Raw genomic sequence first — 15,498 nt, forward strand, 5'->3', positions numbered from 1 at the left:
CAGAAGAACCAACCCTTGCAGTCAATCAGACGAACACAAATACAGCGAAGGTGACTACAAAATAGCCAGACGATGAGAGATATCAACTGTTTATTAACATCCTGGAGTCAACACGGGCTGTGTCGGCCAAAAGGGCCTGCATCAGGAGTCTTAAAATGATGCAAGTAAAAAGATCTGTCTGGTAACAATTGTATCACATAATTGGAAACGCATTACACATAAAATGGAACCTCGCCGGAAGGCTGGTTTCCACTGAAAAAGGATGACAATGCTCACTGTGAGAACCTAGATTCTACAGAATCAAGCAGTACTTTATCACTCTGTGTGTTTAGGGTATAAATAAGAAGGAACATATACTGTTTGGAGTTTGTAATACTTTCCTTTACAGAATACAAGCATAACATGAGGACTGTATCTGAATTCAAGAAGGTGAGACAAGCACTGGGATCTCTAAGGGAGAGGAAGGGATAGAAGATGATATGGATGGGCAGACTGGATAGGTCATATGGCTTTTATCTGCTGTCATTTTCACTGTTTCTGTACATGTATTTCTCCGAGGACAAGCAGGCTGCTTGTTCTCACTGATGGGTGACGTCCACGGCAGCCCCTCCAATCGGAAACTTCACTAGCAAAGTCCTTTGCTAGCCCTCGCGCGCCCGCGCGCACCGCGCATGCGCGGCCGTCTTCCCGCCCGAAACCGGCTCGAGCCGGCCAGTCTTCTTTTGTCCGCACTCGGTACGGTCGTGTTTTCGCCGTGTCGAGCCCCGGAAAGTCGACCTCGCGCGTCCAATTTGTTTGAACGTGTTTTTTTCCTTCGGGAAAGCTTTGTCCTAGTCGGGAAGTGCTCCGGAAACCCCCCGCCGGGTTTCGTGTAAATCCTCCCCGTACTTCCAGCTTTTTTGCCCCGGTAAGTTTTCTTTCGTCGTCGGGGTAGGCCTCTTTTCGGCCTCGGTCGAGATTTTTTCTCCCTCTAAATTTGGTGCTTCAAATTTCGCCATTTCGGCTTTTGATTTCGCCGGCGTGATTTTTCCGCCCATGACATCGAAGCCTTCCAGCGGCTTCAAGAAGTGCACCCAGTGCGCCCGGGTTATCTCGCTCACTGATCGACACTCGTCGTGTCTTCAGTGTCTGGGGGCCGAGCACCGCCCTCAGAACTGCAGTCTGTGTTCCCTGCTTCAAAGGCGGACTCAGGTAGCGAGACTAGCCCAGTGGAACGTGTTGTTCTCGGGCTCTTCGTCGGCATCGGCACCGGGATCTTCGAGTGCATCGACGTCGTCAGCGTCCAGACCATCTTCCTCGGCCGCCCCTGCATCGAGTGCATCGAGGCATCGGGCCTCTGCATCGGCGCCGAGACATCGGATAGCTGCATCGACGTCGGTGGTACCAGGACCTCGTCTGCTGATGTCGTCGGACGGTGGTGCATCGGGTGGAGTGCAGGTGAGGGCTGTCCATTCCCCTGCTGGTGGCGGTGAGCCCTCGGGTGGGTCTCCGCCTACCCTGAGGGCTCCTGCGGTACAGCCCCCCCGAGATCGACCTTCTTCAGTCTCGGCCCCGAGGAAGCGACGGGTGGATTCGACGTCCTCCTCGTCGGTGCCGGGGAGCTCCGGTGACATGCTTCGGAAGAAATCGAAGAAGCATCGACACCGGTCTCCTCCCCGTGTCGGCACCGAGAGCTCTGGGTCGCCGAGGGATTCGGCACCCAGCAGGCATCGGCACCGAGAGGACCGCTCACCCTCTGTTCAGGAGGTGTCGATGCGCTCCGCTCTGGACAGCCCGGAACAGCCTCCACGCCCGGAACAGGTACTGACGTCGACGCCTGCATCGACCTCTCAGCCTTTCTCTGCAGCCGCTCTAAATGAGAGCCTCCGGGCCGTTCTCCCAGAGATTCTGGGAGAGCTGTTGCGCCCTACCCCTCCGGTACCGGCGGTGCTTGCGCCACCGGTACCGTCGAGCGTGGCGCCGGCTGGCCCATCGCCCAGGTTGAGGTCCCCGACGTCGGTACCGGCGTGCGGTACCGACCGCGGCCACCTCCCAGGAAGGCTCCCCGACTACGTCGGCGGAGGGAGCTTCGCCGATGCGGGCGAGGGAGTCTACCTCTCGACGCCCCCATCGTGGACGGGGTTCCACGGAGTCGAGCAGGGCGAGGTTGCAGACACAGGTCCGTGAACTTGTGTCTGACACCGAGGGTGAGGCCTCGTGGGAGGAAGAGGAAGATCCCAGATATTTCTCTGACGAGGAGTCTGGGGGTCTTCCGTCTGATCCCACTCCCTCTCCTGAGAGACAGCTTTCTCCTCCCGAGAGTCTGTCTTTTGCCTCCTTTGTCCGGGAGATGTCTACGGCCATCCCCTTCCCGGTGGTTGTGGAGGACGAGCCCAGGGCTGAAATGTTTGAGCTCCTGGACTATCCTTCTCCACCTAAGGAAGCGTCCACTGTTCCCTTGCACCATGTCCTGAAGAAGACATTGCTTGCGAACTGGACCAAACCATTAACTAATCCCCACATTCCCAAGAAGATCGAGTCCCAGTACCGGATCCATGGGGACCCAGAGCTGATGCGCACTCAGTTGCCTCATGACTCTGGAGTTGTGGATTTGGCCCTAAAGAAGGCTAAGAGTTCTAGGGAACATGCTTCGGCGCCCCCGGGCAAGGACGCTAGAACCTTAGACTCCTTTGGGAGGAAGGCCTACCATTCCTCTATGCTCGTGTCCAAGATCCAGTCTTACCAGCTCTACACGAGCATACACATGCGGAATAATGTGCGGCAGTTGGCGGGCTTGGTTGATGCTCTTCCCCCTGAGCAAGCCAAGCCTTTTCAGGAGGTGGTCAGGCAGCTGAAGGCGTGCAGAAAATTCCTGGCCAGAGGAGTTTATGACACTTTTGATGTTGCGTCCAGGGCCGCTGCTCAAGGTGTGGTGATGCGCAGGCTCTCATGGCTGCGTGCCGCCGACCTGGAGAATAGAATCCAGCAGCGGATTACGGACTTGCCTTGCCGTGCGGATAACATTTTTGGCGAAAAAGTCGAGCAGGTGGTAGAGTCTCTCCACCAGCGGGACACCGCATTCGACAAGTTCGCCCGCCGGCAGCCTTCAGCTTCTACCTCTACAGGTAGACGATTTTTCGGGGGAAGGAAGACTGTTCCCTATACTTCTGGCAAGCGTAGGTACAATCCTCCTTCCCGACAGCCTGCGGCCCAGGCTAAGCCCCAGCGCGCTCGCTCTCGTCAGCAGCGTGCGAATCAGCAAGGCCCCGCGGCTCCCCAGCAAAAGCAAGGGGCGAGCTTTTGACTGGCTCCAGCAGAGCATAGCCGACATCCAAGTGTCAGTGCCGGGCGACCTGCCTGTCGGAGGGAGGTTGAAAGCTTTTCACCAAAGGTGGCCTCTTATAACCTCCGATCAGTGGGTTCTCCAAATAGTCCGGCAAGGATACACCCTCAATTTGGCCTCTCAACCTCCAAATTGTCCACCGGGAGCTCAGTCCTACAGCTTCCAGCACAAGCAGGTACTTGCAGAGGAACTCTCCGCCCTTCTCAGCGCCAATGCGGTCGAGCCCGTGCCATCCGGGCAAGAAGGGCTGGGGTTCTATTCCAGGTACTTCCTTGTGGAAAAGAAAACAGGGGGGATGCGTCCCATCCTAGACCTAAGGGCCCTGAACAAATATCTCGTAAAAGAAAAGTTCAGGATGCTTTCCCTGGGCACCCTTCTCCCCATGATTCAGCAAAACGATTGGCTATGCTCTCTGGACTTGAAGGATGCCTACACACACATCCCGATACTGCCAGCTCACAGACAGTATCTGCGATTTCAGCTGGGCGCACGCCACTTCCAGTACTGTGTGCTACCCTTTGGGCTCGCCTCTGCGCCCAGGGTGTTCACAAAGTGCCTAGCTGTGGTAGCAGCGGCGCTTCGCAGGCTGGGGGTGCACGTGTTCCCATATCTCGACGATTGGCTGGTGAAGAACACATCCGAGGCAGGAGCCCTGCAGTCCATGCAGATGACTATTCGCCTCCTGGAGCTACTGGGGTTTGTGATAAATTACCCAAAGTCCCATCTTCTCCCAGTGCAGAAACTCGAATTCATCGGAGCCCTGCTGGATTCTCGGACGGCTCGCGCCTATCTCCCAGAGGCGAGGGCCAACAACTTGTTGTCCCTCGTCTCGCGGGTGCGAGCGTCCCAGCAGATCACAGCTCGGCAGATGTTGAGATTGCTGGGCCACATGGCTTCCACAGTTCATGTGACTCCCATGGCCCGCCTTCACATGAGATCTGCTCAATGGACCCTAGCCTCCCAGTGGTATCAGGCCGCCGGGGGTCTAGAGGACGTGATCCACCTGTCCACGAGTTTTCTCGAATCCCTGTATTGGTGGACGATTTGCTCCAATTTGACTCTGGGACGTCCCTTCCAAATTCCTCAGCCTCAAAAAGTGCTGACCACGGATGCGTCTCTCCTGGGATGGGGAGCTCATGTCGATGGGCTTCACACCCAAGGAAGGTGGTCCCTCCAAGAAAGCGATCTACAGATCAATCTTCTGGAGTTGCGAGCGATCTGGAACGCTCTGAAGGCTTTCAGAGATCGGCTGTCCCACCAAATTATCCAAATTCAGACAGACAATCAGGTTGCCATGTACTATGTCAACAAGCAGGGGGGCACCGGATCTCGCCCACTGTGTCAGGAAGCCGTCAGCATGTGGCTCTGGGCTCGCCGTCAAGGCATGGTGCTCCAAGCCACATATCTGGCAGGCGTAAACAACAGTCTGGCCGACAGGTTGAGCAGGATTATGCAACCTCACGAGTGGTCGCTCAATTCCCGTGTGGTGCGACAGATCTTCCGGGCGTGGGGCACCCCCCTGGTGGATCTCTTCGCATCTCAAGTGAACCACAAGGTCCCTCAGTTCTGTTCCAGGCTTCAGGCCCACGGCAGACTGGCGTCGGATGCCTTCCTCCTGGATTGGGGGGAAGGTCTGCTGTATGCTTATCCTCCCATTCCTCTGGTGGGGAAGACTTTGTTGAAACTCAAGCAAGACCGAGGCACCATGATTCTGATTGCTCCCTTTTGGCCGCGTCAGATCTGGTTCCCTCTTCTTCTGGAGTTATCCTCCGAAGAACCGTGGAGATTGGAGTGTTTTCCGACCCTCATCACGCAGGACGAAGGGGCTCTGCTGCATCCCAACCTCCAGTCCCTGGCTCTCACGGCCTGGATGTTGAGGGCGTAGACTTTGCCTCTTTGGGTCTGCCAGAGGGTGTCTCCCGCATCTTGCTTGCTTCCAGGAAAGACTCCACTAAGAGAAGTTACTTCTTTCATTGGAGGAGGTTTGCCGTCTGGTGTGACAGCAATGCCCTAGATCCTCGCTCTTGTCCTACACAGACCCTGCTTGAATACCTTCTCCACTTGTCTGAGTCTGGTCTGAAGACCAACTCCGTAAGGGTTCACCTTAGTGCAATCAGTGCATACCATTACCAAGTGGAAGGTAAGCCGATCTCAGGACAGCCTTTAGTTGTTCGCTTCATGAGAGGTTTGCTTTTGTCAAAGCCCCCTGTCAAGCCTCCTACAGTGTCATGGGATCTCAATGTCGTTCTCACCCAGCTGATGAAACCTCCTTTCGAGCCACTGAATTCCTGCCATCCGAAGTACTTGACCTGGAAGGTCATTTTCTTGGTGGCAGTTACCTCGGCTCGTAGAGTCAGTGAGCTTCAGGCCCTGGTAGCCCAGGCCCCTTACACCAAATTTCATCACAACAGAGTAGTCCTCCGCACTCACCCTAAGTTTCTGCCAAAGGTTGTGTCGGAGTTCCATCTGAACCAGTCAATTGTCTTGCCAACATTCTTTCCCCGTCCTCATTCCTGCCCTGCTGAACGTCAGCTGCACACATTGGACTGCAAGAGAGCATTGGCCTTCTATCTGGAGCGGACACAGCCCCACAGACAGTCCGCCCAATTGTTTGTTTCTTTTGATCCCAACAAGAGGGGAGTGGCTGTAGGGAAACGCACCATATCCAATTGGCTAGCAGATTGCATTTCCTTCACTTACGCCCAGGCTGGGCTGGCTCTTGAGGGTCATGTCACGGCTCATAATGTTAGAGCCATGGCAGCGTCGGTAGCCCACTTGAAGTCAGCCACCATGGAGGAAATTTGCAAAGCTGCGACGTGGTCATCTGTCCACACATTCACATCTCATTACTGCCTGCAGCAGGATACCCGACGTGACAGTCGGTTCGGGCAGTCAGTTCTTCAGAACCTGTTTGGGCTTTAGGATCCAACTCCACCCCCCGAGGGCCCTGTTTGTTCTGTTCCAGGCTACACTCTCAGTTAGTTGGTAAATTTTTTAGGTCAATCTCAGTTATGTCCTCGCCGTTGCGAGGCCCAATTGACCAATGTTGTTGTTTTGAGTGAGCCTGGGGGCTAGGGATACCCCATCAGTGAGAACAAGCAGCCTGCTTGTCCTCGGAGAAAGCGAATGCTACATACCTGTAGAAGGTATTCTCCGAGGACAGCAGGCTGATTGTTCTCACAAACCCGCCCGCCTCCCCTTTGGAGTTGTGTCTTCCCTTGAAGTGTATTGTCTTGCTACATACTGGACTGGCCGGCTCGAGCCGGTTTCGGGCGGGAAGACGGCCGCGCATGCGCGGTGCGCGCGGGCGCGCGAGGGCTAGCAAAGGACTTTGCTAGTGAAGTTTCCGATTGGAGGGGCTGCCGTGGACGTCACCCATCAGTGAGAACAATCAGCCTGCTGTCCTCGGAGAATACCTTCTACAGGTATGTAGCATTCGCTATATGGTTAGGTGAAATATTGTTTTACTCAATGAATAGTTAAGCTCTAGAACTTGTTGCCAGAGGATGTGGTAACAGCAGTTACTATATCTGGGTTTATAAAAGGATTGGACAAGTTTCTGGAGGAAAAGTCCTTAGTCTGCTTTTAGATAAACTTGGGGAAGCCATTGATTGCCCTGGGATCAGAAGCATTAATCTTGCTACTTTTTAGGATTCTGTTTAGGTACTTGTGACCTGGATTGGTCACTGTTGGAAACAGGATACTGGGCTAGATGGACCACTGATCTGACCCAGTATGGCTATTCTTATGTTCTTATGCCAGCCTCATACCTAAATGTTGGAGATATATGCACAATATTTACACAGAAGAAACAAATCCTTGCAGGATAGGAAATATGGAACACAACAGCAAAGATGACTCAAGAATAAGCAGACGATGCTTCAGTCTAAAAGTTTATTATGGAACAAATGAGGTTCGACACAGCTGTGTTTCAGCTGACAAGGCCTGCATCAGGAGTCTCTTGGATTGCACTGAACCGTCCACTTGAAATAATGTCTGTAGTAAGTATGAAAAAGCAACAAACAAAGCGCTCCATGCGCTAAAACAATCGAAAGTATCTGTGGAAGCAACTAACCAAGTGCACTGCGTGCCAAGGTAGTCACAAGCTTGCAAACATCTTGGACTTTTGCATCACAAATACATGACCCTGCATTTTTTAGCATTAACTATTAGCTGCCAAATTCTGGATCATTCCTCAGCTTTGCTAGATTCTTCTTTATGTTATCCATACCTTCCAGAGTGTTTGCACTTTTGCAAATTTTAATATATGAAAATGGTTTTTTTAAAAACCTATAGCAAAGCCTATAGCACACAGCCATTCTCAGAGTGAACTCCATTTATCACTACCATAGTACTTTGTTGCCTTCCATTCAACCATATTTAACCCAGTCAGTCACTTCAGGGCCTATATCAAGAGTGTTATGGAATGCATTGTCTTGTCAGCTCCGCCAGTGTGTTAGCGGGACACATTTTAGGAAGTTATTGAAAACTCAATTATTTATGTCCGTATTTTAATTATACGAAAAACAGAAAGCAGACACTGGAGGTCCAAACAATTCCTTTATTCTTACCCGACTTGGCCACGTTTAGCCAATTAAGGCTGCATCAAGGGGTATTAATATAAAACAGCTAGCCAGGGACAAAAAAAGGCTTAGCTCAGATAGCACAACTGATCATCCAAGATGACTTCAGCAGTGGTTTCTTCACAGAAATGGAGCAGCAGCTTCAAAACTCAGTGAAGGAACCACTGCTGAAGTCATCTTGGATGATCAGTTGTGGTATCTGGGCTAAGCCTTTTTTTGTCCCTGGCTAGCTGTTTTATATTAATACCCCTGATGCAGCCTTTATTGGCGAAACGTGGCCACGTCGGGTCTGTAAGAATAAAGGAACTGTTTGGACCTCCAGTGTTTGCTTTCTGTTTTTCTTGTGTTGCTGCTAGACACTCAGCGCCTCCTTGCTATTCCAATCCGTATTTTTATGATTACATGAAGACAGAACTTTTTATAAGCAGTCTGAATATGTTTATGTTGTATGGAAAATGTGTATGTTTCTTTGTATACCACGTAGTTAAAATAAATAAATAAAATAATGGTAATGTTAATGATGCTTATAGTCTGCCAACTCCTATATTTTCAAAGCAGATAACATCAAGATTGAATTATACAGTGATAGCAGATGAAAAGAGGAGCATCAATAAAACAACCAGCCTACTAAACAAATTTTTTAAACAAATATGCCTTCAGTTGTTTGCGAAAAAGCAAATAAGAGGGAATCTTTTTAAGATCAGCAGGTAAATACCATGCAGGAACTGCTTGATAAGGAAATGAAGTTTATGAAGACTTTTTGAACTTAATTTTTAAAAAGATAGAAAGTAAATAAGACAAGAATCAATAGCTCAAGACAAAGAAGGTGACAATGGAAATGAAAATAGGAAAATAAATATTCTAGACATGTGCCATAAAACATTTTAAACACCCAACATAATAATTTAAAAATAATTTGTGTTTTAATAGGTAATAATGTAATTTCATCAACATAGGCATAACATGATCTGATCTCAACATATTGAACTTCCTTATACAAAATGATTTCTGCAATAAATGCACCTGTAAAGAATCCTGTATTGGTATAAAAAAAAAACATGTCATCAGCATATGAAAGGAATTTGGCCCCAAGAGATGTAAAATTATAACAAAAAGATGTCATGTATATGTTAAATAACACTAGCGATAGTGAAAAACCTTGAGGTACTCCACAAGGCAGGATCCAGCCGGTTGAAATTTGATCAGTCATTTTAACTCTATAATGACTAAGAGAAAGAAATTATCTAATCCAAGACAGAACCTAACCTGAAATACCTAATGCACTTTGTTTATACAATGATATGTCATAATCAACAGTGTCAAATGCTGCAGTAAGATCACACTGCAAAAGAATGACAGATTTATCATAAGCAAACATTGTTTTTCTCTCAGAGACAATAGCTAATAAAACTGATTCTGTAGCGGGTTATGGTCTAAAACCAAATTGTATCAGATATAAACAATCAAATTTCATAAAAAATTCAGATAATAACTCTGCCACATAAGCCTCTGCCAGTTTAGCAACTAATGGAATACTTGTCACTGATCTATAATTCGGTGGGAGGCTTGCATCCAAGAAGCATTTTTAACAAGGCGCGTCAAAATAATTCTTCCCAAAATAGATGGAAAATGCCCGTCTTGGAGATAATTATTCTGCATCCTCATAAGCAAGTGGGCTATCAAGGGTTGTGGATCCACCATTAAATATGCAGGACAACTGTCTAATAAGCAAGAAGATTTAGACAATTTTGTAATAAAGATTTAATCTTATTAATAGCTGTAGGTGGAAAAAATGCCCAGTGTCTATCTGCTGAACACATCTCAGGAAATGTACTGTTCCGAAAATTAACTACCTTCTCTAGGGGGTATAGTTGATCTGATTTTCATAATCTTATCTGAAAAGTATTGTGCTAAAGCTTCAGCAGAAAGGCATGGACCCTCAATACTGATTTGTTTGGAAGTTGCAGTTGTGAATGAATAAAAAAAAATATGGCTCAATTTCCTTCGATCTAAATAATTGCCTTCTATTTGTAAAGAATAATACTTCTGTTTAGCTAACTGATAGCCACTTTATACCATTTGAATGCAGTCTTCCATTGTAATTTTGCATCAATATCCTGACATTTCCTGCAAATATGGCCTAACATATGACCAATTCTCTATTATACCATGGTACCTGATGTCTACTTGGTCTAAAGTTAGAGGAAAAAATATTATGCCATTTATCTAAATGATTAGAAATATTATTGAAATCCAACTGAGAAAGAACCAGTTCCCGAAACACAGAAGGATCCATTTTTTTCTAACTGTAGTAATAACACTAGTAGATGAAGGTGGAGCTATAGACCTGTATAAATTAATAAATCTAATAAATGTCCCTTCTCATGTGTTGATAGTGAAGTAAGCAAAGAAAGTGAGTAAGAATGCATTATTGAAAGAAAATCAATAGTCTCCTGGTTGCAATTATCTTCTGTTTATTTCTGAATTGTCTGTGTGGAACCATGTCAAAAGCCGTACTGAAATCTAAATACACCACTTCTAGTACTTTCCCTTGATCCAGTTTTCTTGTCACCCAATCAAAGAAACTGATCAGATTTCTCTGAGAACATCTACTTTTCTGCCTTGGATTCCAGAAACTTCACAGTCCTGTTTTAGCAGCATTTCCATTAATTTACTCACTACAGAGGTCAGATTAACCAGCCTGTGGTTCCCAGCCCCCTCCAGGACAACTGCTAAGAAACGTGGAAAAGGTGAGACAGTGGAGCCACCAAAACTTTCCTAAGTTCTCTCAGTATCCTTGGATCGATCCCATCTGGCCTCATCTCCTTGTCTATTTTTGGTTTATCTAGATCCTCATCAACACAGCCTTCTGAAAATCATTCATAGTCTATGCCATTTCCATTCTTCTTTGTGTTTGTTTTTCAGTCCTACTCCTGTCCCTTCATCTGTGAACACGCCAATTCTGCTTATCCTCATCCCCTGCATGTTTCTCAACTTCATTCATGAGTCTGACAAATTCCATTTTTGTACTTCCTCCTGTCGCTAACATATGTAAAAACTGCTTTGTCCCTCCACTTTGCTGTATTAGCTATTTTTTCTTCCATTTGCATCTTTGCTTTCTTGATATTTTCCCAGCTTCTCTTAGCTTTTCTAGACATTGCTGTGTTTCTTCTTCTTTATGAAAGCTGACATTTGTTTCGTACATTATCAGCTACTTCTTTTGAAAGTTGTAATAGCCTCTTTTTACCTCTTAATTTTGTTTGCAAACAGAATGCTAGGAATTACTAGGAAAGGGGTGGTAAATAAGACCAAGAATACTGTAGTGCCTCTATATCACTCCGTGCTGCGACCTCACCTTGAGTATTGCGTTCAGTTCTGGTCGCCGTTTCAAAAAAGATATAGCAGAATTAGGAAAGATTCAAAGAAGAGCAACCAAAATAATAAAAGAGATGGAATTCCTCTCATATGAAGAAAGACTAAAGAGGTTAAGGCTCTTCAGCTTGGAAAAGAGAAGGCTGAGGAGAGATATGATTGAGGTCTACAAAATCCTGAGTGGTATAGAATGAGGAGACGTAAGTCGATTTTTTTACTCTTTCAAAAAGTACAAAGCCAGGGGACACTCAATGAAGTTATTTGGAAATACTTTTAAAACAAATAGGAGGAAATACTTTTTTCACTCATTGGATTTAATGGGTTTAAAAGAGGTTTAGACCAGTTTCTGGATGAAAAGTCCATAATCTGCTATTGAGACAGATATGGGAAGCTACTACTTGCCCTGGGATCAGTAGCATGGAATGTTTTACTATTTGGGTTTCTGCCAGGTACTTGAGACCTGGATTGGCCGCTATTGGAAACAAGATACTGGGCTAGATGGACCATTGGTCTGACCCAGTATAGCTATTGTTATGTTCTAAAATATCTCTTTTTAGGTTTTTCCATTACTTTCTACTTTCCCCAGATGTTCCCATCCAATTAACAGCTCCTTGAAGTATTTTATCTTTTTGACAAAGCTAGTTTTCCTGATTTCTTGGACCTTCACTTTTGAATGAACCATCTTCTCCTGTATCCTAATACTGAACCTTACCATCTGGTTATCCCCATTCTACAATTATCATTTACCACTATGTGGGCTCCGTTGCCATTTGTTGGAAAACATTCTCTCTATAGAGTATGATGGATGTGCCTATTTCTAGACAACACCATAACTGGAATGTCCCATTTAACATCTGTCAAATTTAAATCATGGTGCATGGGAAGACAGGGGGAGGATTATGTTAATTATTTGAATGAAAGGGAATGATTATATATGGAGATGTTAGTTTCCTTAATTGTTTTTGCATATATTAACAATATGTAAATAAACAACTAAAATATCATGGGGTATGTTTACTAAGTCGTGTTAGCATTTTTAACGCACCTTTAAAGTTAAGGCGCATTAAACACTAACACACCTATACATTCCTATTGGTGCATTAGTGTTTAATGCACATCCACCATTTACGTGCATTAAAACTGCTAATGCGCTTATAGCACTCCTTAGTAAACATAGGCGCATGTGTGATAAGAATTTACAACAACTGCAATTCAGTGATGTCTTCGGAATTCACTATAAAATATCTATTTCTTATTTTTAGGATGTCTCATGTTCTTCATTTTGATGACCAGAGTAGAAAGGTGAAAGACGCAAATGTCCAGGATGAAGATACATTTGAAATATATGATCCTCGGAATCCAGTCAATAAGAGACGAAGAGAAGAAAGTAAAAACATCATGAGAAAGAAGAAAGAAAGAAGGTAACTGGTCAGCAAAAAGGACAAATGGGAAGTTATCTAAAACTGCTTTGAAATATGATGTCGAATGTTACTGGCATTCCAGCAGCTGTGGTCCCTGATAGTGGCAATGAAAAATTGCAAAGGTATCTTGCCCTAATTTTCTACAATGTTAAAATGGTAGTACTTCATGTATTAATTCTTTTAATGAAATATGCAAATAATAATGGCATCTAATATGTGATGTATTGTACTAAAAGCCTCATTTTACAAAGCTGCCATAACCCCCCTGTTTACAAAACCGTGCTAGCGGCTGCCACATGGCATTGCTGACACAGCCCATTCAAAGTGAATGGGCTGTGTCAGCAGTACCGTACCACCAGCCACTAGCACAGCTTTGTAAACAGGGGCCTAAGTTCTTTTTTGTTTCTGTGTGGTGCCACAATAAACATGCAGTAATTGCAAAATTTCTGTGTTAATTCTTGGGAGCGGGCATTTCTAGAATGTTGTCATGCAATTAACGCAGGGAAAATTTCATTGCTACATTCTAACTGCACTGCAGATCACATGATACAGTTAACCCACCTTAAGAGGTGCAGCTAACTGCTCCATCTATCTGCAGCATTACTAGTTAACCTTATTATTAATGTCTACATTAACTGTAAGGCGCAGTCCATGCCCCCTTCCACTTTTGCTCTTTAAATGTGAGAATTAGCATACACTAAGATACTATGGTAACAGAGTATGGTAATTACTGCGTTAAAAACAGCTAACACAGGTTAGTAACTAAGTCCCTACGTTTTTTTATGGCAAAATGTTTAACTTTTTAAATTTTTAACCAGTTTACATAGAAATAAGATTCAACATATATTTCCTTGAACATCCATAACTCGTTAATGACTAACCTTCAAGAACTTAACGGACATTATCTGACTTTTCTTCCCCATTTCCCTCGCTAACTTCCCCCCAACTGTACCTACCATACATGTAACTACCATATATGTACCTCATTCTACTACAATATCACTTTGTATTCGTTCATACCATGTATTTGTTCAGACTGTAATCGGCTAACGCCGTTAACGGTTATATGTAAATATGTAAGCCACATTGAGCCTGCAAAAGGTGGGAAAATGTGGGATACAAATGTAACAAATAATAATAATAATATGCATCCTTCATCAGGTCAATGCAAAATGAACAAAGGATTTTGTCACCTGAATATTCAGGTTAATTGTAGGTTGGATTAATGTTTGTTTTTCTAAGTTGCTAAGAGTTGTAAAGTAAAAAATAATAATAATAAAAATGCAGTGGATATGGGAATATGGAAAGTGTTTAAAAATAGATGATAACATTTAAGGTGAAACACCAAACTTTATAGCTAAATGAAGACTAGTAGTGAGTGAGGAACCTAGTGTCATTATTAAGTCCCTGTTTATTTGTTTTAAAGTGTTTCATTTCAAATATCTTCAGTCCTGGCTAATTTTGGCATTTTATTTTAGCATTCTGGTTTTGAGGTCAGTGTTGAAATAGTGTAGTCTGGAAATATTATTTCTTCCTTCCCCCTGTCTCCCCAGAATGTCACCTTGTTTTTCCCTCTGTTGATCTTGCATTTCTGAAAACTTATTTTTGCTTTTAGTTCTGTTTCATTAATATAGCATTCCTTTTAAAAATTTGATGCATTAGGTAATAATTACAACATGAATGAAAGAGCATAACAAAGGACCTGCTACTCATATGGAAAAACATTCATAAGAGAACCCTTTCATGATCTATGATAAATGTAGGCTATATTATCCAAAGTAAAACAGTAAAAGAAGGATGCTACCTTAATGACATGAGTGAGAAGTTAAAGTCAGGAAGAAACATTCACAAATGCAAGATGATAAATCACAGAAAAGAATGTGGTGATAGCTAGTGGGGGAAGAGAGCACCAATGACTGATCAGGTTACTAAAAGGGAAGGTCAGAACTATGTAGGATAGTAAAATATTTTAAATTAAAATGCTCAAACACCTTCATTTACTTTACAATTTACTTTGTAGGTTTGAAAACAAACACTGATGCTGTAACTGAACCTAAAATTTACTTGTGCATTCAGCTAACATCATCTTATTTCATTTTGCAGTAACCTAAGTAGAGCAGAGCTGCTGAAAGCCTGTAACAAATATTTTAAATTAGATTATTAGTCTAAGTTTATTAATCCAATAAATAAAATGCATCTCATATTATTTGGTTAGCCATTATTTTTACATATCTAAGGGGTCCTTTTATTAGAGCTTGGCAGACACTAATAGAATTAGCATGCTTAAGTGCCACGTGGCCGATAGGTATAAAATAGGACACGCAGCATTTAACGCATGCTGATTCTGTTAGTACCTGTTAAGATTTAGGAAAAGGGCCCATAAGTGAACATGTCAACCATAACAACTATTTCTACGATACATTATTTTTACCACTCTAGCACAAAAGAAATATTTATAACAAACAATCTGAATGAGAGAACACCAGAATAGCATGCGGTCAGAGACTACAATAAATACTATCTTTCTGTATTGTTGAATATAGTGTACAAAAAAATATTCAGAAATGCTACATATTAATTTGCTGAAAAAATGAACTATTTCATTGTGTAAACTGAGTTCAAAGATTTAATAAAGATTATCTTAAATAAGCCCTGATGTTTGTCTTTCTTCTTTTTTTTTTTTTTTTTATTAATGCTTTTATAATACATTTACAAGACAAACATAAACTTGCATTGGTAATGCGGACCAGAATATGTAAAGAACATTAATAAATTACTGATGTTTGTCTTTCCTTTTACA

At 44.2% G+C, this 15,498-nt stretch overlaps 1 protein-coding gene across 1 annotated transcript in view; it reads left to right on the plus strand.

Annotated features, from left to right (window-relative positions):
- CWC27 (CWC27 spliceosome associated cyclophilin) overlaps positions 1-13,002 on the plus strand; it is a 365,379-nt gene extending 352,377 nt beyond the window's left edge. The window contains exon 14 of the mRNA XM_030193180.1: positions 12,540-13,002. Coding sequence (XP_030049040.1) covers positions 12,540-12,702 — 163 coding nt within the window. The 3' untranslated portion in view covers positions 12,703-13,002. The remainder of the gene's footprint in view (positions 1-12,539) is intronic.
- Positions 13,003-15,498: the final 2,496 nt, after the last annotated feature.

Source organism: Microcaecilia unicolor, chromosome 2 (assembly GCF_901765095.1).
Source record: "Microcaecilia unicolor chromosome 2, aMicUni1.1, whole genome shotgun sequence".
NCBI lineage: Eukaryota > Metazoa > Chordata > Amphibia > Gymnophiona > Siphonopidae > Microcaecilia > Microcaecilia unicolor.